At 51.3% G+C, this 22,111-nt stretch overlaps 1 protein-coding gene across 1 annotated transcript in view; it reads right to left on the bottom strand.

Annotated features, from left to right (window-relative positions):
• The window catches only part of PCBP3 (poly(rC) binding protein 3), a 39,910-nt gene extending 18,035 nt beyond the window's left edge, over positions 1-21,875 (bottom strand). The window contains exons 1-9 of the mRNA XM_046648261.1: positions 21,739-21,875; positions 16,344-16,498; positions 14,063-14,086; positions 12,986-13,018; positions 12,385-12,501; positions 11,127-11,258; positions 10,024-10,152; positions 6,573-6,647; positions 2,731-2,772 (exon numbers count right to left, since the gene is read on the bottom strand). Of these exons, the coding sequence (XP_046504217.1) occupies positions 2,731-2,772; positions 6,573-6,647; positions 10,024-10,152; positions 11,127-11,258; positions 12,385-12,501; positions 12,986-13,018; positions 14,063-14,086; positions 16,344-16,498; positions 21,739-21,754 (723 nt within the window). The 5' untranslated portion in view covers positions 21,755-21,875. The remainder of the gene's footprint in view (positions 1-2,730; positions 2,773-6,572; positions 6,648-10,023; positions 10,153-11,126; positions 11,259-12,384; positions 12,502-12,985; positions 13,019-14,062; positions 14,087-16,343; positions 16,499-21,738) is intronic.
• Positions 21,876-22,111: the final 236 nt, after the last annotated feature.

Below are 22,111 nucleotides of genomic sequence, written 5' to 3'. Positions count from 1 at the left end.
TAGCTGTAAAAAGATGGCTATGGTGTATGTGTCAGTCACTCTGGGTGAAATATTTAAATTGTGTATTCAGTTATAAAATAAAGCAGTATTTCCTGTATTTACTATATTTGGGCTGTAAGAATTGAAGCTTTTAAACTTCTGACTGAACACTAAATGCAGATAAAACCTGCCTTCCTGGCTATCATCACTTCTGTCACTGTGATTTTATTTCATTCACTTTGAAGGGATTTTCTAAGTGACGAAGTCTTCCACTTTACATGCCTGCAAGAAGAGCATCTGCCACAGCTCCCACTATCCCAGTCATCACAGGGGCTCACCTCCACCTGCTGCTGCTCTAGAGGGCAGAGTGTCCTGCACAGAAAGCCATTTCATGAGAAGCAGCCAAGTATTTCAAAACTCTACAAAACGCAGTGAGGCAATTACATAACAGTTAATTTAGACAAATCTGAAGAAAAAAATCTGTGAACCTATCCATTTTTAAGAGAGATGAGAATCACATGGAAAGAGCAGAACCACCATTGATAGAAAAATCAATCAATCCCTCGCCCTCATACAGGCACACATGCCCAGACTGTGGAAATTTCAGACCAGAAACACTTTTCTGCCAGCTCAGAGGCCGTGCCGGAGATGGTAGGTCTGAGCATCGATCTTAGATCTGTTCTCAATTCTGGGGTAAACTGCCCTTCACTGTGGGGCCATACCACTGTGTTTCCTTTCATTTCTTGAGCTTTATAAAAGCCAAACACCCAGGTTTTCGAATCTGCTTTTGCACATACAGATGCATTTCTAAAGGCATGAGACCGCCCTGCCCATGTTAAATGAAGACTGTGCCGTCCAAGAAATGAGGCCCCTGACCCAGTGGGTCAGGGCATTCCATTAGGAGCCATGGAAGCTGCCCATTGCAGTACCTCCCAACCTCAGGCCCACCTACACTCGCACACGTGCTTGCTCACTCTGCACAGCACTCCTGCACTTGGGGACGGGCCACCCTTCTCCTAGGTCCTAACATCTGCCTCCCCTCAGCCACAGTCGGCTGACAGCTAAGACAACTAGCATCACCCATCTGGAATCAGAAAGTTTCCTCAGCTATAGGGCCTGCTCCTGCCTGTTCTTGGGGTCTTATAGCCCTCCACCACTGTTTCAGCTTCATGGGCAATGCTGTCAACTTCCTTGGAGTATAAGACATTATAACATTTTTTTTTACAGCTGCTGATGGTTCTTTCAAGAAGGCTGATTGTGTTCACATCTTCACCACTCCTACCACTCCCAAGATCTGATTAAAATAAACTCAGAGAAGAATGAAGAGCATCCCCAATAACAGCAAGTGTGGGGGAACCACTAGCAGAGGCCAGGTTTCAACACATGCCCTCAAGGGGAGGCTGAAGTGACCATGGCCCTCTGGGGGCTGTGGGCAACTACAGCAGTGGGGGGTAGGCAGAGGGACTCGAGTGAGCCATGGACAGAACTGGGCATCAGTCCACAACCACCTGCATGTGGCAACTATGCTTCCATGTAATAAGGAGAGCCCAGACAGCGTGCCTCAGGCAGGAGGAAGATGGCTTGCCGAGTGGGGACAGGTAGCTGTGTGTATGGCAGTCATCACGGCAGGTCTAAAACCAGGAGCCAAGAAAAATGGCTTCTGGGGATGTGACGAGGTTGGAGAAGGACTTTCTTCATCAGGCTTCTCTATCACTTGATGCCTATATGTGCTGATGCTTACTGAGGATTTTTTTAAAAAAGGAAAAACCCTTGGTATTTTTTCTACTCAAGAGAAATTTTCCTGCAACGATAGTGAATTGAATCTCTATTTTCCCAATACAGATACTTATCTAGTGTCAGTTAGTTCTTACAAACCCTCCTGGTCCTGTCTTCTATCTTACTCAGATGACCGTCTCTTCCCCTGCCCAATTCAAAAGTGTAAGGGTTTGCAGGACTCAGAGCATCGTGTGTCAGCCTGGCCTCACCTCCCTGTCTGGAATGGTGGCCTCTCAGCTCACAGAGAGCATGCTTGGAAGGAAATGCTTTCCCAGGAGGGAAAGGCTGCCAAGCTGGGCAAACATGCAAAATGGTTTAGAGAAGAAAACCTTCTCAAAATGGACTTGGGGTTTGCTCCCTCTTCTTGCCCCGCCCCATCTCTTCTGGTGCAGACTTCAGGACCCAGGTGTTAGGAGATGTCGGAGCAGGCCCTGATTATGGAGCAGGAACCCTCGACGCCCCGTGTGGTGTTTGATGAACACCACAATGAAGCCACGGCCTGTCCGCTGGCTTTCACACAGATGCGGACCCTGTTTCAACTCGGGCTCTGAAAGGGGAGAGTGCAGCCTCTCCAGATGTTCAAACACCCTTTCCAGCATTCTCAGACCTGCTGGACAGCATGTCACCTAACTCCTCAGCTGAGCAGCGGCGCTGCTCTATCCCCGCCTTGGGGTGTGCACCGGGCAGAGCAGTCCTGCCTCGCCACCGGAGGCCCCATGTGCAGAGGTAAACCCCGGACTGCGGCAACAATCAGAACAATTTGACATCAGGCCAAGTCCTCCACAGGAGTAGAATTAGTGCTAAGAGGTTAAAGGTTATTCAAGGTCATATGGATACGACACAGGTCAGGAACATTGAGAGAATGGTATTAATATTATTGTGTAATATTAATATTAGTAGCAATTAACAGCAGCATGCAGGTAGGTGAATGGTAACGAGAAGAGAAGGAGACAGGGAGACAGAGTGAAAACTCACCTCTGGGTGGGGGATGGCGTACTGGCCCTGGATCGTGTAGGCCTAGGAAGAGAGAGACACCATCAGCTGGAGAAGAGGCTGGCTGCGCTTGTCACCCCTGCGGCCCTCCCCTGTAGAAGAGGGCTTTCTGGTGGCTGGGACTTTCACGTGAACGGGCCACAGGCCCTCTGGTTAAAGCTTTCCCTGGGCAAGCATGTCCCTGCCTGTCCCCAGTCGCGGAGGAGAAAAGGGGAATCCTCCCAGGGCACCAGGTGGTGCAGACTGGGGTAGTCCTGGTGTCAAGCCTCGCCAGTGCCCTGCAGTGGCCTGAGCCACAACCAGACACATGAGCCCGGGAGCCGAGACTGGCCGAGCCAGCGGGGAGGGAGGACAGCAGCTCAGCTTTGAATGCTGCCACTCTCACTCCCTTGGTTTCTTAAAAGAACGTATCTAAGAATGAGCTGACATCTTTTATGGATTCTCTGATTATTAACCTTTTGAAAATTTAATCAGCCAGCAGAGTAAACACTTTTAGGAAATATTTACCCCAAGAAGACCAAACAAAAAAAAGAAACCTTTAAAGGTGACCTAAAACCAATTTTGCAAAGGCCAGATTAAGTAAGAAATGCACCAAAATCAATCACAGGATTGACCAATCTGTCTTCCAGCCTCAGAGGTCCAGGTGGCTGCTCTGACTTGAGGGCAGCACGCTCAAACCACAGCCTGGAGAGGCCAGAGTGGGTTCCCAAGGCCGCACTTTGTTTCATGGTTTCACTTGCCTTCAAGACAGTGACTCAGACCAGCCACAGTGGGTGGGACTGTGCAGCCTCTCCCACCGCCTGTCAAACTCACGGCACCCACCCCCACTCGCCTCAATGGTCCATCAGCTAAGATGCTCCCAGAAACTCATGGCCAAAAAACAAACAAACCAAACGGAGTCAAGGGAGAGTAAAGACCAAAGACTTCCTATCAGGCCTCAGTGATGTGGACCATGTCACACCAGCCCTGGGCCAGTCACACGTGGGCCTGCAGGTATGGGTGGCACAGGAGTGGAAGGAGATGGCTTCCAGCACCTGACCACGTGGGGCTCCCATGCCATGTCCTAAGTGGACACGTGGTATCCACCCGTGTCCATACTCAGGGGTCGTCGTGCACCTGAGAGGGAAACCTCAGGCCAGTCCACGTGTAACCTCTGTGGACCCCAAACCGAGGGTGGTTTCCAAGCTTCTGCCAAACTGCAGGTTTTGAATCTGCTTAGAGTTTTCATCATAAACAACCCAAACTAGGAGTTAAAGCCAACCAGCCATTGGGCAGAGATCACTGGAGGTGAGGCCCCCAGCCTGCTGGCATTTCACGAGAACGTAAAGGAATCTTACCAGACAGAGCAAGTGTCCTAGTGAAAAAGAAGTGGGTCACACTGCCCTGTAATTTGTTATGGGGTCCACAGGAACTGCATCAAGACCTCATCTTCAGGTTTTGTGGAGCTGCCACGAGGCACGTGCTCCAATGTGTCACCAAATGTAAGAGACCCTGGGACACATGCTGCCCCGAGAGCCAGGCAGGTCTGCGCCAGGTCGGGCCTCTGGCTGTCTGAGTGGAACTGCATGTACTTTCTGACAGGACAACTCTTTACCCTGATTTTATGTTTCTGACATCTTTTATTCACTTAGGCAGTTGTGATTTCTAGTTCTATTTGAACTGTGTGAGCAGCTGACCATCCTCTCTGGGTGGAGGTAGAGTGTAGACAGACAGATAAAAGGTTTTGTCTGGATGAAACCTTCATCATCTGTGACCTGCTTGAAATGTAGGAACTGCTACTCGGCAGTGAGGACACCCACCAGGCCCCTGTGACCTCCAGGGGTGTGTTACCAGCACAGGCAGAGCACTCACAGTGATGGTCCTCTTCACAGAGGTGAGTCGGGGGAGATTCTTGGGCCACATCTCTCTACAGTCTAGGCTTTGTAGTGTGTCCTGCATGTGGTGGTGTGGGGACTGATTCTGGTGGGGACCCCTTGCTGCATTAGGTCTCATTCACACCCTTATTTCAGTTTGTACTGTGGCTCCCATGCCTGGTTACCTGCAGTGCAGTGGTGACTCTCATGTGACTTTGTCCCCTCATAGATTACCAAGACTAACCACTGGCCAGAACAGACTGTCCCAAAGGCACAGGGGCCAGGTTAAGATGCTAATATCCTGGCGATAGCCTTGGGCCAGGTGCCTATGATGGCAGTGACCTTGCTGCCCTGAGAGGTCAGCCTAGTGCCCTTGCTTTAGAGACAGGAAGGTGACCTGGATAGTGGGGGGTGGGCTCACCCATGTGGCATCTGAGGCCCCCCATTTGTGTTAACGTGCCTCCCTTTTGAAAAAAGTCCCATACTTTGCCATGCAGTACCACCACGGTTTGTTCACAGGTTAGGGTCAAGACCACATAGGTAACTAACCTGCTAGCTGACCACAACTTTGAGGGGAGAGAAAACAGTTCTGAAGAAGGCCTGCTGTGTGTCTCTGGGCCCCCAGGCTCCCAGAGGTCGGTGAGGAGGGGGCATAGCTGCAGGTTCTCAGGTCCCTGCCTCTGGGCTTCACTTTCCGACCTGTCAAATGGGGACATGTGCACATCCCGGGCTGCTGTAGAATGATGTATGGATGTGACAGCTAATGGCAAAGGGCAGGGCCCTTGGGAGACTGAACCACGCATGCCACATGGGAGTCGCTGTGTCCCTTACTATGGGAAGCACCACAAACGCTGCTAAAGACATGGAAACACAGACCTCTGCCCTTCACCTAACGTGTGAATCCATGCCAAGATCTGATAAGATTCCTTTACAAAGAAAAACATGGAGAAAATTTTTATTTCTCTCTTTTCTTTCTTTTTTAATGATAAAGTAAAATCTCACGGCCATTCTCCTGTGACCTGGGTCACCTCTGGGAAGTCTGTCTTAACTCTCCCTTGAGCAAAGAGACACGTCACTGCCGTCTGGACGCAGAGCTCCTCCAGGCACCACTGGCCAGGCATTTTCAAAGTCCATCTACCACGCAGCTATGTGACCCTGGTGAGTGGGACAAAACGAGCTCCTGCCACGGATGCCTCTGGGCAGGTACCGGAAGGCAGGAGTGGGCACTTGGGAGGAAACAGGCACAGCTCCCTCTAGGTGGCTCTCTAGGCCCTACTAGTGGGACCACTGGCCTCAGACAAAAATTTCTTTGTAACCTCTGGCCTTTGACGCCCCTTCCTTGTAGGAGAGAAAGGAGGTCAGTGGTACCAGACAAAACAACAGGTATGTAAAGTGGTTGTTCCCAGACTGCCGGGCCCTTCGCCATTGCTGTAACTGGGAAGGCTCTCATCCACTGGGCATCTTTCCCTTCCTTGGTGGCATGGCTCTTCTCTCACGTGCTCCCAGGATAAGCTAATTTGTGGGAAGAAGGGAACATGTATTTCAGGGGAAAATGGGACCCTAGTTCTTAACAGTCTTAAGGCCACCTGTAATGTTCCTGGCTCTTCTAACTCAGCTTCTTAAAAACGCTGGAGAACTAGACTTGGCAGGCGTCACCCAGGCAGACCTGGGTGTAGGCATGGAACCAGGGTCCTCCTGTGCCAGTTCAGGGAGAAGACGTTTCTGCATCCAGACTCCACAGGACACCTGCCTTGGCCCTTTCTTTCTGCCAGACACTGCCCAGCCACTCTCATGGCCCTGATGTCCACCCCAGTGCCTAGCAGTGGGCCAGGAGAGCTCTGTGTCCAGTACGGTGGGGGGGAGACGTGCACGTGAGGAGGGAGAAAACCTGAGTGCACTAACGGGCAGCGGCGGGGGCTGCAGTAAAAGGCTGAGGTTGGCAGTGGAGGCCGCGAGCGGGTCGGCTCTTACCTGACCACCTGCAAAAATGACAGGGGTGGAGGCGGGCTTTGGGCGGTAGGGAATGGTGGCACCTTTCGGTGGGGACTAGGAAAAGGGATAGGAGAGGGAGAGACAGCATTAGAGCAGCTTCGCAGCGTGACAGATGTGACGATGGGGGAGGCCTGATCCTGAGCCCACCCCCGGCTGCACCACCCACTGGCCCCAGCCTCCCAGGTGCAGCGGTGCCAGGAGGGGTGGGGGGATGCCCCAGGGCAGGAGGGCCACCTGCAGAGAGGCCCCCTCCTCCTCGGAACCACTGCCCTAAATACGCCCAGCCTGGGTGCCGATCACCCCACCAGATGCAGTGGGCTCCCTGGTGGTGCAGAGTTTCTGTCTCTGGATGGGGTAAGAACTGAAGATGAGACTGTGCCTGCATGGCCCCGGGGGCTGTCGCTCCACGTGTGTGTCAGCCTGGTGTCGGCCATTGAGAGAAAATCTCTCTTTCCCTCATCAATCCTCAGGAAAAAGCCGAGCTTGTGCGCAGCTCCACTGTGGGAGCTTTATGCCAGTGCCTCGAAGATTGTGCTTGGCCTGTGGTGACGTTGAGTAGACATCATTACGGGAAAGTTAGAAACATCCAATTTCACTATCAATAAAAAGGAGCCATTTTTCAAAAAGTTTAGAGTCTAAATGAAATATTCCACAGTCCTAGTGAGGTTTGCTATAATTTCCTTTGATTATTCGTGGCCAAAAGTATAGGATTCTTTCTCAGGGTGAATGATATTCTCAAGTGCCAGAAGTCTGCCAGATTTTGACGAAGTCAACCAAAGCCCTTGGTCAGAGGCAGTTGGGCCTTCCCTTGTCCTCTGAGAGGGTGGCAGTCTTCCCTGGGAGCAGAGGCCCCAGGGCCTGGCTCAGGTGAGCAAGTCAGAAGTCCCCAAGTGAGTGATACCACCAGTGAGAAGAAGAGGGTGGGGGGCCAGAGCAGCCTGTCCCTGCTGGGAGTTCTGGAGGCCATGGCCCACTCTGGCCCAGCCTGTGGCCTGGCCAGTGGGATATGATCTCAGAGTGCCCCCACTCAAGACACACAAAGTGATGAAGGGACAGGTTCAGCAGAGTGGGTGGGAGCTTCAACTCTGCAGCCTAGGCCACACCGTGTGACCCTGGACATACTGTGTGACCTTGGCCATGCTGTGTGACCTTGCTCTAAAGCAGGAAGGGCTGCTGAGAGGGTCGGCAAGCTGACTGGTGTCTGGGTGACACCAGGCTCCCAGGGAAGGCCCATCTTCAGTATTTCTGCAGTTATGACCAAATGCCTCCAGAAACGTCTCTGTGCAAACTGGAGTTCATTGTGGTCTCAGACTAGACTTGGCATTGATTGTGGAAGAGTCATGACTAGACGGAGAGTAAATGAGAGAGCATTTTCACTGCATCAAGCAGAGAACTCAGTCCAGCTGCTGCCCCCCTGCCCCAACGCCGGGCAGCGCACTCCTCGTGACTCTCAGCCCCAGCCCATCACCCCCACTCCATGGGGCCCTCTGACCCCACTGACAGCAGCACCTGCCATCCCGGCACTGTGAGCTCTGCTGGGGCCTCTTGCTTGTGATTCCCAATTCCCATTCTCATCGACTTCCTCTGCAGGAGGAGAGGCCTTCTGAGCACAGCCCCCCACATTCCCCTGGGGGGCAGCAGGTGTCATGAGGCAGACCATGGCCGTGACACCTGTGTTCTCCACTCAACTCACCAGCACCTAGGCCAGCCCTCCTGGTGTATTTCAAGGGTGTCAGACCCACCCCACAGCCACATCTGAATGTCCTCTGAACTTCTGCTTCATTTTTCCAGTCACTCTTCACTGAAAATGGGCCCAACTGTTCCCAGGTGCCATGAATCTTGCTCCTGGTGAGAGAGCCACGCCCCAACTCTGGGAGCTTCATAACGCCACTAGGAACGAGGTGTCACCTCAGCCCAGTGTTCATCTATTTGCACGTGTGCTTCAATGTTCATCAGCTCACAGAAGTCCCCTGGCCTTGGGAAGGAGATAGGGTCGTCCCAACCACGGCCCTGGGGGCACCAGCACCCCATGGCCAATGCAGGTCAAGCCTGATTCGTGGGAGCCGTGTCTGTCCTTGAACGTTGTGCAGGCAACACCACAGTGTGCAGAGTCCTGAGGAGACCATGCATTTGCTCTGACCTTCAAGCAGGGGCGGAGGAGGCTGTGACCCCCTTGGAACTGTTCCATCGCCCATCATTCTGAGGTGCCCTCACTGCCTAACAGACAGGCATGAGCTTCTTACCTCCTCGGGTGTCCCCAGCACTAGCGAGGGCTGGGCCCCACTCACCATATGCCCATGTGGCCCTTCTGGGGTCCCAGTGGCTGGAGACTGAAGGGAACAAGAGCCAGCACCAGTTGTCACCAGGACCAGTGGTTGGGAAAAACTTTAGTATCTAGAAAAATACTTTTGACCTCACAAAATATTATATTTCAGAAAAATAAAAACTATACATGTCTTTCTAAAGAGCTGGACATAGGTTTTCACACCAAGCCAAGTACAAAAGAGGCAGGAACCCACACTGCCTGCCGAGGCTTTAGTTCCTGTGGGGATGCTGCCGTGGTCGCCTGGAGCAGAGCTTCCCTCGCAGGGACAGCAGCTCAGGGCAGAGGAGGGGCCAGGCTGTGGGGCGACCAGCAGGCTGCTGGAACATTTGAGGCGGGAGTACTTCATTTCAGCAGCTCTTGACAGCTTCGATGAATCTTGCTGCATTTTGGGTATTGGTTGAAATTTAAATCTCAGGTATTTTCCCCCAAAATTTCAAGAAAGGCTTTTTCCTGCTCAGCTGGGCTTTGTTTCTCCTTTGCTTTTAATCCTTTTGTTTACTTCTCTTGTCTGTATAATTTGGGCATACGCGTGTGCTTTTCCTAAGTTGTGTCCTTTGAACCTCTGTGGGGCTCTGATGTCTGCAGGCCTGGCAGGCATGGGCCTCCTGCCTCACCTTCCCTAGCTGGGCCAGTGCTGAGGAGTCCCTCCCACCAAAGTGTGAGCCTTTCCACCTCCCCATGGATATCTCCAGTGCAGACTTGCACCATTTTTAAGACCCGACCCTTTGTGGAATGCCTCTCACTCCATGGACTATAACTCTCCATCCAACGCCAGAAATGAGGGGAGGGATGCGTGTCTCCCCACGTGTTCTCTCCCCGACTCCCCAGTGAAGATGAAGGACCCACCAGAGGTGGCAGGTACCAGGAGCTGCCCTTCCCACAGCACCCACACACCCAGCACAGCTTCACTCAGGTTGCCTTGGGCCTGGGTCAGGGACCTGCATCACACTCCTGATACCCAGCCCTAATATGGCTCTGACCATGTGAATCCTCAGCATCCCAGAGGTGCCAAAGCCTTTGCTGTCACCGACACTAAGAAGCCACAGCCAGCGTGGAGAGAGGGGCAGGCTGGCGATGACCCCTGGATGCACAGACAGACTGTACCTCCAGCATGACCACACAGATCTGCTTGACACACTGGATGATGGCGTCGGGGGTCCCTGAGATGGTCACTGCTCGCTCTGTGGAGTTGGGCAGCATGTCCCCAGCCACCTGGACCTGGGCACCTGTGGACTGGAGAAACTAGATGTTGGAAGGGGCATGATGGAAGGAGGGGCAGCAATGTGCACTGGAGTAGCACTTTCTGCATTTTTGAGAGGGTGTGCATCGAGGGCACAGTGCACCTTGGGAAACCCACCCCAATGTTGCTCCAATGTCACCCCCTCCATGCCCGCCTGGGCACCCCAGCCCTCTGCACATTCCCTTGGGAGCCACTGTGGGCAGGTCTTGTCCGCCTCAGGACACCACTGCCCAGCACAAACCTGGCGCAGGGCGAATGATGTTGGACAGGAGGCATTTTAACCTGCAGAGGGGCATTTGCAAGAGACAGAGGCTGAAATAGTTACTTTTTTCAATTATGCGGAATTCTATCTCCTTTGTAGAGTTTTAGGTCACAGAGAAAGATGGGTTCTAGATGGGCCTAAACTTTGTGGCCCTCTTTCCTTGAAGGAATCAAGACTGGGCAGCCACCCTCCTTCTGGGGGAGAGAAAGATTCAGGCTTTCCTTGGAATAGATGAACATGTAGACATGAAGTCCGAACCTCATGCAAACTCCATCCAAGCTGGGAGGGCTCAATGTTTTTCCAGGAAACTGGGTCTGACAGTTGGAGGAGGCCCCTCACTGAGGCAGAGACCACAGCCCCACTGTGCAGGGCCTCTGTGCCCTCGAGCCACGTGACTGGGTGGTGGGATGCTACAACCTGCACTGTCCACAAGGCCCCCAACAGTCCCAGGTCAGGCACACGTCCCTCCCTCTTGCAGTGCCCGGCATCTCTGCGTGAGGCCTGTGAGGGGGTCCACACATGCTGCAGGGTTTCCCATGTTCCACTCTTTGCTTTTTGGATTGTTCTTCTCTTACAAGCTCTGTGCTGGCAGGGTCTGCAGTGACAGGGGCTGACACTCTGCTGAGGATGGCCATGCCTCCCACGAGGACGGTCCTTATCCACCCAGTGGCTCGGCACCCATCAGTCTGGGGAAGGTTCTGTTACCTCCCTGATCTCCTTGATCTTGGAGCCGCCTTTGCCAATCAGGGACCCGCACTGGCTAGCGGGGACCACCAACCTCAGTGTCACTGGGGGCTTGCTGGTGGCAGGGCTGTTGCTCATGGAGTTAATGATGTCCTGGGGAAGGAGAAAAGTACACATGTTGGCCAACACATGATGCTATTTAAACATCAGTGAGTGCAAATGTGAGGCTCTGTGGAAAGGCATTTGGAATGTGCTTGAAGAGCCCCTTTGTGAGGCCAAGTGGTGGCGGGCACAGGCTTCAGGACCAATGGTGAAGTCCCTGCCCTGAGAGGCTCACGGTCATTGGGGGAGGAAGATAAGTGTGGAAATGCACATGCTCCTTGATGGAGGCACATGCACAGCGGTAAATGGCTGAGTGCACAAAGGAAGGACACAGTGGACAGGCTTGGCTGGTCGCAGAGGCTTGAAGGCCAAGCCAGGCTCAGGAGGATAAGGAGATGGCAGTTGCATGGGCAGAGGGGGCCCTGCACACACCGACCATGCACAGACATGCATGGCCAAGTGGCCACGGTGCTGCCCTGGGACAGGGCAGGGTGCAGATCCAGAGGGCACTGGCTCAGAGTCTAACCTTTGTCCTTGAGGCCTGGTGGGGTATGGAGGGGTTTGAACAGACACGGTGACAGAATTTTGATAGAAAAATTTACTCCCCAGCTTGATCGTCCTCTGAATAAAAACAGTAAATGCATCTCTAAATAACTTTGGCAATTTCAAAAAAACCAGAAATACATAAAAACCTTAAGATTTGACTCACTAACAGAAATACACAAAAGTGCCACAGACACATAAATGTGTATGTATTTGTACGTGCCAGCATGAGAATTTGCACCTCTTTATCCATCCACATCTAAGCTGAGCTACACAAGCAGCGGGTGAGCTGCTGTGGAGGGGCCAAGGCAGGCACTCCTGCCAGGGCTTCCTGAGGGCTCTGCTCTGGCAGTAGGGCTGAGGAAACTGAGTGACATGGGCATGCGCAATGTTGGCCTTAGGAGGAGGAGGGATGTGGGTCTGTCACCAGATGGACTGGAGCAGGTAGAGTCCCTGGGAGGCAAAGGAGGTAAGAGGAGCCAGAACAGGTCCTGGTGGCCGGTCAGGGCATCCGGGAGGGCAGAGCTGTGCCCTGGTCTAGAAGCAGGGGAGAGAGAGGGAGGGGTAGGAGGACCAGCTGGGACCAGGCTTGCCCTCTGTCTGCCCACAGGGGTCTTGAGTGGGTGCATCTCACCTCCTCAAACTTGTAGGCGATCATGGCAAAGGCCTTGAAGATGGCATCCGTTGGGCCCGTGATGGTCACAATTCTTTCTGGGCAGTTTCCCTCTGAGATGTTGATCCTTGCACCACTCTGTAAGGGAGTTGAGCAAACCCAGAAACTAGATTAAAGCAGCGGGGCCGGTAATGAGCCATGTTCTCCAGGCCTACTGACAACTGATGCCAGTGTATCTGGCTGGTGCCTGAAGGGCAAACTTCAGCACCAAATAGTAAAATCTTTTCCAGCACTGTCCTTTAAAGTGAAATTTTAATCAGCAGAAAGGATCCAAGTGATCAGTAAAGAGGTGCCACACACCACAGCTGCTCACCCAGGAAATAGAGGCACCTGAACTGCTGGGGTGTACGTGTCAGAGGGAAGGGCTTCCCCCTGTTGTGTGCCCCCCTTCAGTGAGGTGACTGCAGTGGGCGGTGCTCCCCGACATCCCTGCGTGCACGGCAGGTTCCCAGGTGGTCCGAGGACACACAGAGGTCTGGACGTAGAGCCACTGAAGGCCCTCCTGGCCTCACATCTCCCACCCGCCCAGAAACAGGATGCTGTTGAGGGCAAGCCAACTCACCTCTTCACGCATCTTTTTCACAGTTTCTCCTTTCTGGAACAAAGATTTAGACAACAAGGGAAAGGGGTCACTCAGGGTTTCCACTAAAGGCACATAGAGGATTTGGCAGGGCAGCAGGTGGTGTTGGGAGCCGCCTGCCTCGTGCACCCCAGCGTACCCCAGGGGCACATGAGCAGCAGCCCCTCAGAAGGCCAGACTCCGTCCCAGGTGCTGTCAAGAGCTGGACACACGCTGTGACTGCTTCAGTGCTCACCACAGCTTTGTGAGTGGGCCTCAGAGAGGAGGACACCAAGGCACTGGCCCAGGGGCACATGGCTATAAGGGTGGGTGGGCTTGGACCCGGGGACCTGACTTGGCATCACACGTTGCCAGGGTACCTGCTCCACAGTATGGGGACAGGTCTGCACACAGGTTCACAGCAAACCCCTACCTTCATCACGGGCAAAGCAGGGACAAGGCCCACGGGCAGCAACTCCCCAAAGCTGCCTCCCAAGGCACTTGTGAGAAAGAGCTGGACTTTGAGCACTGACGGTGCCCCTACTGTACAGGGACCATTCAGGACACCAGGGAACCCAAAGATGGTCAAAGCATGACCAGACAGGGAGAGCAGCCCTCAGCCCTGCCCTCTCTCCCACAGGCACAGAGTTCAAACTGGAGCTTACTTTTCCCCATGGGAACATTTCTTTTATTTAGAAAGTAAATATAAAGAGACTCACTGCCACTCACTGGCTGGAGGCGGAAGGCGGCTCTGAAGAATGCAAGTGAAAGAATTCTTCCTGGGCTTTCAAACCCAGGAAGAGGGACTAGCCACTAGGGCAGTGGGGGTGGGGCAGCTGGGGTGACCAGCCGGTGCCTTGCCAGGGAGGGGCTGTGGGGGAATGCCTCCCGGGCTCCCAAGGAGCTGGTGAAGACGATGCTTTCGGACCAGCCTCAAGGTGGTGCAGCTTGGAGGCAAGGAGATGGCAGGATTCCCCTGGAATCCTCACTGCATACACATACCGCCCAGCACAGGTGTGCTGTGGTCCTCGTCCCCTTACAGAGACCCCGATAGAGGCAGGGAGTTCACTCAGTAATTACCTTCCCGATGATGCTTCCAACTTCCTGTAGGAAAAAAATCACAGAAAGATGACGTCATAGAGCAGAAAGAGAAAAAAACATATGACAGACACTGCATAACTCATCCACGTTATGAATGAGGAAGATTTGGACACTCAGGAGGAAGTGTGCAGGCAGGCCACTTGTGCAGGGGCCCTGAGTTGGAGGGCTCCTCTGTGCCCATCTGACCATGGCCAGGCCCAGGCCCTGCCTCTGACTGACAGACAAGCAGATGGAGAATGGCCAGCTGCTTTCCAGATAAATAAGTTGGGAGGCATGACTATGCACTTAAGGCCTCAAGAAAACCCTGCAAGAAACAGATGACAAATAAAATCTCGCTTGATTTTGTGATGTTAAGAAAATTTAGCACTGCTATCGCTGTTTGACTTTTTGAAAAAGGCAGAACATTCAAAGACACACTTGAACATCCTGCCATGGTTCTAAAGCCTGAAGCCCATGATGGTTCGGACATCCCGGCCAGGCCTGCTCATCACAGTGCCTCCCTGCCTGGGGCAGACCCCCACGGTGCTGCCAAGGCATCTCATGGAGACAGAGCTCCTTGCTTCCAGCCACAGACAACATCTTTCAAAATCAAACCCATTTTCCTAATTACAACAAAGTCCTCAGCAGCTACAGTGTTCCTGGTGAAGCCCCTAAATTCTGCTAGGCCATGGAGAGGGCGTGTGCGGCAGGGAATGGGGCAGCAAAGAGCAGCTGGGCATGAGGTAATGACCCCTCTGGGGTCAGGGCACCTCACCTCCCACAGGCAGCGTTTGGTGCTTGTTGTGGCGGCTGCTGGAGGTGGGGGCTGTAGAACTGACCTCACAAGACGCCCTCAGCTTCCGACAACCCTGACCACATGCCGCCCAGTTAGAAGAATGAAAGGCTGGTCATCATCTCACCATCACAGAAAGGGATGCTCTGGGTGTGAGCCCCCACCCCCTGCCCCAAGGATAAGGGCATATCTTCTGGAAATCTAGGATGAACAGCACCTCAGGTACTAGGCCAGAGCCTCTGCCACCAGAGAGCACGCAGATACTGGGAGTTGGGTTTCTCATGGCACAAACATGGGACAGACAGAGGAGCTAGAACAAACCCTGTGCTGTTGGACTGGAATTGAGAGTGTGAACTCACGGGAACCAATATATAGAGATAAACACGGAAATAAATATTATGCGAATGTGGGTATACATGTACATGCGTGATTATATACACATACACACACGTATATATATAAACACATTGATACATATATTCCCCAGCTCTGGCTGGGACCCGTAATAGCCCAAGAGAGGTGAGCACCTCATGTGCCCTGATCTGGGCTCCCAACACCAGCCTCCTCTCAGAGGAATCAGGGTTCTTTGGAGGAGTGGCTAGTTCCAGGACCACCGCAGGGAAAAGTACAAGATGAACCATGAGTGGCATTTTGTGCCAGAAAGTGAGTACTATAAGAAGGACAGATCACATCAAAAGGACACAGGAGCTAGCTTGGAGGGGCTCCCATTGGCCAGGTCAGGAACAATATGAACATCAAAGTAATGGTGAATAATATGAACAGAATAGCAAACCCTGAGTCCATGAAGACGAGCATGAAGGAGGGGATGACAAACGGGACATCTACATGGTGTCTAAGTACCCCCCCCAGCAATGCCTTTCTCTTAACAGTGGAAGCAGAGCAGCGCTAGGTGGAGAAGCCTGGCAGGTACCCCCTAACCAAGTGATAAGTAATGGGACACCCTGAGATCTGGGCCACCAGAGAGGAAAACTTCTGTGACATTCCTGCCAGCGACGAGGAAACATCAGAAAAAGCCAAAGTGAGGGACATGCTGTGAAAGAACTGACTGGAAACTTTCCAAAGGGAAAGGCAGGAGGACTGGGGAGCATCCTGTCATTGAAGGGCAGCATTGGGATGGCTGGTGGGCTTGTGTAGGGTCCAAGGAAAAGTGGCCAGAACTTATCAGTGTTGTCATCCTGATTCTGACGGGTATACTGAGGGTATGGAGGAGAATGCCCTCGTGTGCAGAAAATACACACTAAGGTATTCGCTGATAGGCATCAAGTGGCAACTTAGTCTGGAACGGTTCCGGGAGAAGCCTAATTTGGACTGTAATGCGGCTGCTTTATCAGTTTGAGATTGCTTGCAACTTTAAACAGCATAATATAAAACAAAGGCCCGGCCTGGGCATGCCCTCCCTCTCCTCCCAGCTGCTCTGGTGCTTCCTTCCGAGGAGAGTGACAGGGCAGCAGCCTTGCACTTCTGTACCTTTCCATGCATCAACAGGCGAATTGTCAGGGTCACGTTCAGGCCACCTTCTGAGACCTTGGACTCCATCTTTCTCCCAAAATGCGGCTGGAGGTGGTGGCTTAAGGTGCTGAGGGTGCCGTGAGGAAGGACAGATGGGGCCCAGATGGTGTCACCTGGAAAGAGAAGGCACAGCAGCTGCTAACCGAGAACAATCTCAACAGCCAACGCCCATGTGGAGGATGTCCTGTTCTGCAGTGACTTTCGCCTGGGGAGGATGGGGAGCAGAAGCGTGCTGCCTCCACCGCAACTGCTGGTGAGGCGGAGGCTCCAGGAGGCAACAGGTTCCCCGGGCATCTCAGTCAGCAAGAGGAACAAGCGCCTGGGATTCCCAGGGGTGTGACCTATGTGACCTGCTGGGGCAGGAGGAACACAGAGTGGGGGGACAGGCCTTGGGGCTCCAGTGCTCACTAACCTAGTGACCCTGGCCAGGTCATCAAGCCCTCTGGCCTCAGTTTCTGCCTCTGCAATGCAGGAAACAAGAACAGCTCTCTCAGCAGCTGGAGAGGGGAAGGGGTTCCCCGGTAAGCTCTGGGGTCTTTGGTTTGTGTCCAATGAGTGTCTGCTCCACTATTACATTAGTTTTGCCCATTTCCCATCACACTCCTGCCACGATCCTCCCTCTGGCTGGGATTCCCTTCTCCCTTAAAAAGCCAGGAAACTGCAGGTATTGGTGTTCCCCTTTCATCTAGATTTAAGATTCCTTGCTAATCCTCATTAAGTGGATTTAGTTTCTATTAAGTGAACTGCCAAATAGCTGAACATTCTTCTTTATAAAGGTTTCAGAAAATGCTTTCCATACCCCATCACTGGTGTATGTTTACTGTATAATTTCTGCGACATTTGGCCCAGTGCTTAGCCCACCAGAAAGAGTTAAGGCTCTGTTTTATGATTTACAGGCAAGGAGTAATTATAGGCAGTCAACCTGAAGTGCTCATGGGAAGAGCACAAGGCTGCCGTGAGCACTGGTGACGCGGGTACACGTGACTTGGCCTGGAATGGGCAGAAGACAGAACCCCTGCCAAGGTCTACACATGGTCCCCCTGGGGCTGCAGCCCCTTCTCAGGGAGCATCCAGGTCCTCCTTTGCAAAGGTTGAATCTTGAGGGACAGGTAGGTCACCACCAGCCAGTGTATGGAGTGGTCGCATAAGACAGGCACCAGCGAGGATTAAATGTGAATGCCAGGTGAGGCTGGGGAGTAGGGTCAGGAGGGAACTCTCAGAACAGACCAGGAGATCCAAGGGAACCACAGGCGTGTACAGATCCCAGGTAGTAGGGGCATGGCCAGGGGGGCACCAGACCCTGACCCAGGCCTGGGAGGTGTAACTGAGGGTAACAGGGGTCATAAGGAAGTGGAGTGTTTGGGTGGTCTTTCTGGGAGTACAAGCAGGCCGACTCACACTCGTGTCAGTGCGGTGCACCAGTGGGGGCTGGAGAGCCATCTGCCTGGGTGTGTGGGAGTCCTGTGGGGCGACAGAGAGGAGGGGGAAACAAGGGCAGGATGGGACACAGGCATGAGCAGCCCCCATGGGAGCAGGGGACCTGTCAGCCTTGGAGAGCCGCGGAGTGGTAGCCACAGGGTTCTGACAGCATGGTGCCACCTGGTGGACAGAAAGGGAAGTCCTGGCTGGGGAAGATTCCGGATAACCTGGTATGGGTCTGGGGCCCAGGGGTCCCAAGAGAGGGCCAGGAAGGGCCCCGGGCCAACCCTGCAGGACTGAGAGCACCACAGGCCTCCAGGAGCACAGGCACCTGCCCAGGTGTACACCTGAGTGGGCAGAGCTGCTGGGGCCATGAGCGGAACCAAACGCCGGCTCGTGACTAAGAGTCACGGTCCTTAATAGTAGATTCTCCCAACTCTTTCCCCTTCCTCACTTCCAAATCCTGTTCGACTTCTGCCCCTTCCTTCCTCAGAAATTGTTCTAATAATTTCCTCATACACAACCCCTGACTTAGTCCTTCACTAATGAAAATATTGCACTGCCTGCTGGCTGCCTAAACCCTTCAGGAACACAAGTCCTGTGAAGCCTGCATATATATGCACCACCCCGCAACGAGGTGTCTGGACACTGGCCCTTTGATTTAAGCTTTAAAGATGAAAGGCTCTGTCTACACACAGGAGAGACCATAGCTTAAAAAAGCAAGATTTTCCTTTAACCTTATAGGTATCTTTGGGCCAAAAATTTTTTTTTTCCTCATCAAAATATTTCTGCTGAAAAATATGCTAAAAGGAAAACACAAAAATAAAGTATAGAAACAAAACACATTCCAAGTACCTCTGTGATGTGTGCGAGGAGACGCCTGTGAAGGGCAACCACTGGAGGCTGATGGGCGCGTACAAAAAAGACGGCTCCTGGTACACTTCCGCAATAGGAAACAACGTGTTGTTCCACACACGCATTTTTAAAAACGTATTTACAGGTACTTTAATGAATCCAAACTATTAGTTCTAATTATTTGTGATAAAACGATACTTTTGAATAACAAAGATTTAATGTGAGGGTATAATTCATAGCAAAGAAAATTTTTAAAAATCATCCTTAAATATTAATGTTCTCTGACTTCATTGTCCAATGCAGTAGTCACTAACCACTTGTGGCCATTTATATTTAAAATAAAACATTCACTGGCCACATTTTAAGTGTTGAATAAACAGTCTCATGTGGCTGGTGGCTGCATTTCTACCACCACAGAGAGTTCTGCTGGACAGTGCCATGTGCGTGAACATATCAGAACTTTGCTTCTAAGTAGGGCACTCAGGAAGAAAGAGCCCAGAAAGAAGAGGAGTCAATCTAGCTCAAATGCTCCTTCCTACACTGACACCCACATCAAACCCCACAAAGCCCTTTTTAAAGATTCGAGTATATGCTAAGGCCAAGTTATCAGCACCAATGAATGGGATCTTGTGGTAGCCAGGCTGGGGCGCTGCGCCTCCTTTTTAATTAGGAACATCTCCTGTGTCAGGGAGACAGCAGGGCCCTGCGGCCATCTGTTATGTAAATGTTTCCAGTCCACAGTGGAGAAAGTGGGTCAGCGAGTGCCAGGGGTGCTTCAGGCTCCAGGCTGTCGACTGCCATCAGTCATACAGACCAGTGAGCTGCTGCACAGGCCAGTGCCTTTCTTCCTTCATCATGCAGCCAAGAGCGAGCATCACAGTGCCCTTGGTAGACGGGTGAGAACAAGGAGCAGTCCCCGTCAAGGTCACCTGTGAGTTAGTAGCCTTGACCCTGAAGAATCCACCCTGTGCCAACAGCAGACAGGCATCTCCCCCAGGATCATGGGCCTGCAGCAGGCACGAGGCCATCCTCTGGCTGTCCCTGCCAGGCCCTGGGACACCTGCTTGTCAGACGTAACACCTGAGTGCCAGGCCTTGCTCTTGTCTCAGGGGCTGCCCTGCAGCAGTGTCCACTGGGGGCAGCTTTGTGGGCTATGAGGGAATGCACAGGCGCACTCGTGGTATTCAGCAGGAAGCAGCAGCCGGACTCCTGTCATAGTCACCCCAAACCAGGTCAGATGGCCAATTCATCAGAGAAAACCTTTCTGTGACTCACTCTTCCCCCACACTTGGTGTTCCAGAGACTGGCAGATCTCTCTTGCCAGCAAGGACCCCTTCTTCTATTCTCTTTAGTGCTGGGGAGTTAACATATTTTAATTCACTTAATGGGAAGGACAGGAGAAACAGGCACATCTCCCTAGAGCCCGGGAGGGGCCCTCCCCTTCTCACCCATCTGCATTCACCAGGTGAAGCCCATCCAGTGTGTGGTTTCAATGCTACTTTGTGCTGACACCATCCACAGATGTGCCTCAGTCAGAATATGCCCTGCACCAGACTCCCACAGCCACCTCGATTTCTTACATTCAACATATGCAATCCACCCCAGTCTTCCCAGTCATCGGTCTGTCTGTCTCAGCACTTCTGCCATACAACTGCTCAAGCCCAAATCTCAGAGCACAATGACTCCCTTCTCTGCCCCTATCCCATTCATTAGCAAATTCCAGCACCTGGATGCAGGGTTTAATTTTTTCATCTTTTTCTAGTTTCTTAAGGCAGAAGCTGATGGCGCGGATTTAAAACCTTACTTCTTACCCAATACAGATATTTAAGTCTATAAATTTCTCTCTACACATGGTTTTAGCTGCATCCCACAAATTTTGATATTTATGCTTTTTTTCCACTCATTTCAAAATACTTTGAAATTTCCCTTTTGATTTCTTAATTCATGAGATATTTTGAAGTGTGTTACTGAGCTTTCAAATATTTGGAGATTTTCTAGATATCTTTCTTTTGTTGATCTCTAATTTCATTCTATTATTATGATTAGAGAACGTATTTGGTATACTTTAGATATTTTAAATTTATTAGGACTTGTTTATGGATGAGAATCTTGGTAAATGTGCATTCTTGTGCTTTTGGGTGGAATGTTCTACAAATATCAATTAGAGCAAGTTGGTTAGTAATACTTTCAAGTCTCCTATAGTCTTACACTTTTCTGTCTGTTTATTCTATCAAATATTGAGAGAGGGATGTTGAAATCTCTGACTATAATTGTGGATCTGTCTGTTTTACCTACAGTTCTATCATTTTTTGCTTCGTGTATCTTTAAGCTCCATTATTAGCATCATAACATTTAGCACTGTTACGTGCTGTTGATGAACCAACCCCTTTATCATTATGAAAGATCATTCTTTACCTCTGGTAATATTCTGCTGTGAAATTTACTTTGTCTGTTATTCATATAGCTACCCCAGCTTTCTTTTGATTAGTGTTAGCATGGTTTATCTTCTTCCACCTTTTATTTTTAACTTATTTGTGTCCCTATATTTAAAGTCAGTTTCTTAAAGGCAGCATACAGTTGGAACTTGCTTTTTTATTTACTTGACAATCTCTGCCTTTTAATTGGGGTGTTCAGACCATTTACAGTGATTGTTGACAGAGCTGAGTTTGTCTATCATCTACTGTTTTTTTCCTATCTTTAGCATCTGTTCTGTGTTCCCCCATTACTATTGTTTTTTCTCTGCCATCTTTTGGGTTAACTGCATAGATAGTATGACTCCACTTTATCTCCTTTGTTCACTTATTGGTCATGACTCTGGTGTTGGGGTGGTGGCGTCAGGGTTTAGGTGCACACCTGTAACTCACTCCAGCACGTTGTGGAGTCATCTCAAGCCTCTTCTCATCGAGCGTGAGGACCAACAGCAGTGTGCCTCCTGTCCTCCTCTCAGCCTCTGCACTACCACTGTATACGTTTTAGTTCTACCTATGATATAAACCCTAGGTACATTATTATTTTTAATTTAAAGTTAGTTGTTTTTAAAGGGATTTAGATAATAATAAAAAATGTCTTTCATACTTACTCATGTAGCTCTTCATTCCTTTGTGTAGATTCAGATTTCCACCTGCATCACTTTTCTTCTACCTGAATAAATTCCCATGATATTTTTGTAGAGCAGGTCTGCTGGTGATGAATTCTCTCAGCTTTTGTGCATCAGTCTTTATTTCACCTTCAGTCTTTAAGGCTATTCCGCCTGGCATAGAGTTCCAGGCTGACAGTGTTTTCTTTCAGTTCTGGGGAGATGCTGCTCCTCCTCCCTCATGAGCACTGTCTCCAAAGACAAGTCTGCTGCATTCTCATCTTTGTTCCTCTATCTGCAATATGTCTTCTTCCCTAGCATTCTTAAAGATTTTTCTCTTAATCAGTAGTTTTGAGCAGTTTAACTATGATGTGCC

The sequence above is a fragment of the Equus quagga genome, chromosome 21, assembly GCF_021613505.1.
Source record: "Equus quagga isolate Etosha38 chromosome 21, UCLA_HA_Equagga_1.0, whole genome shotgun sequence".
Lineage (NCBI taxonomy): Eukaryota > Metazoa > Chordata > Mammalia > Perissodactyla > Equidae > Equus > Equus quagga.
The sequence above is the reverse complement of the archived record's forward strand: the minus strand, read 5'-3'. Positions and strand labels throughout refer to the sequence as shown.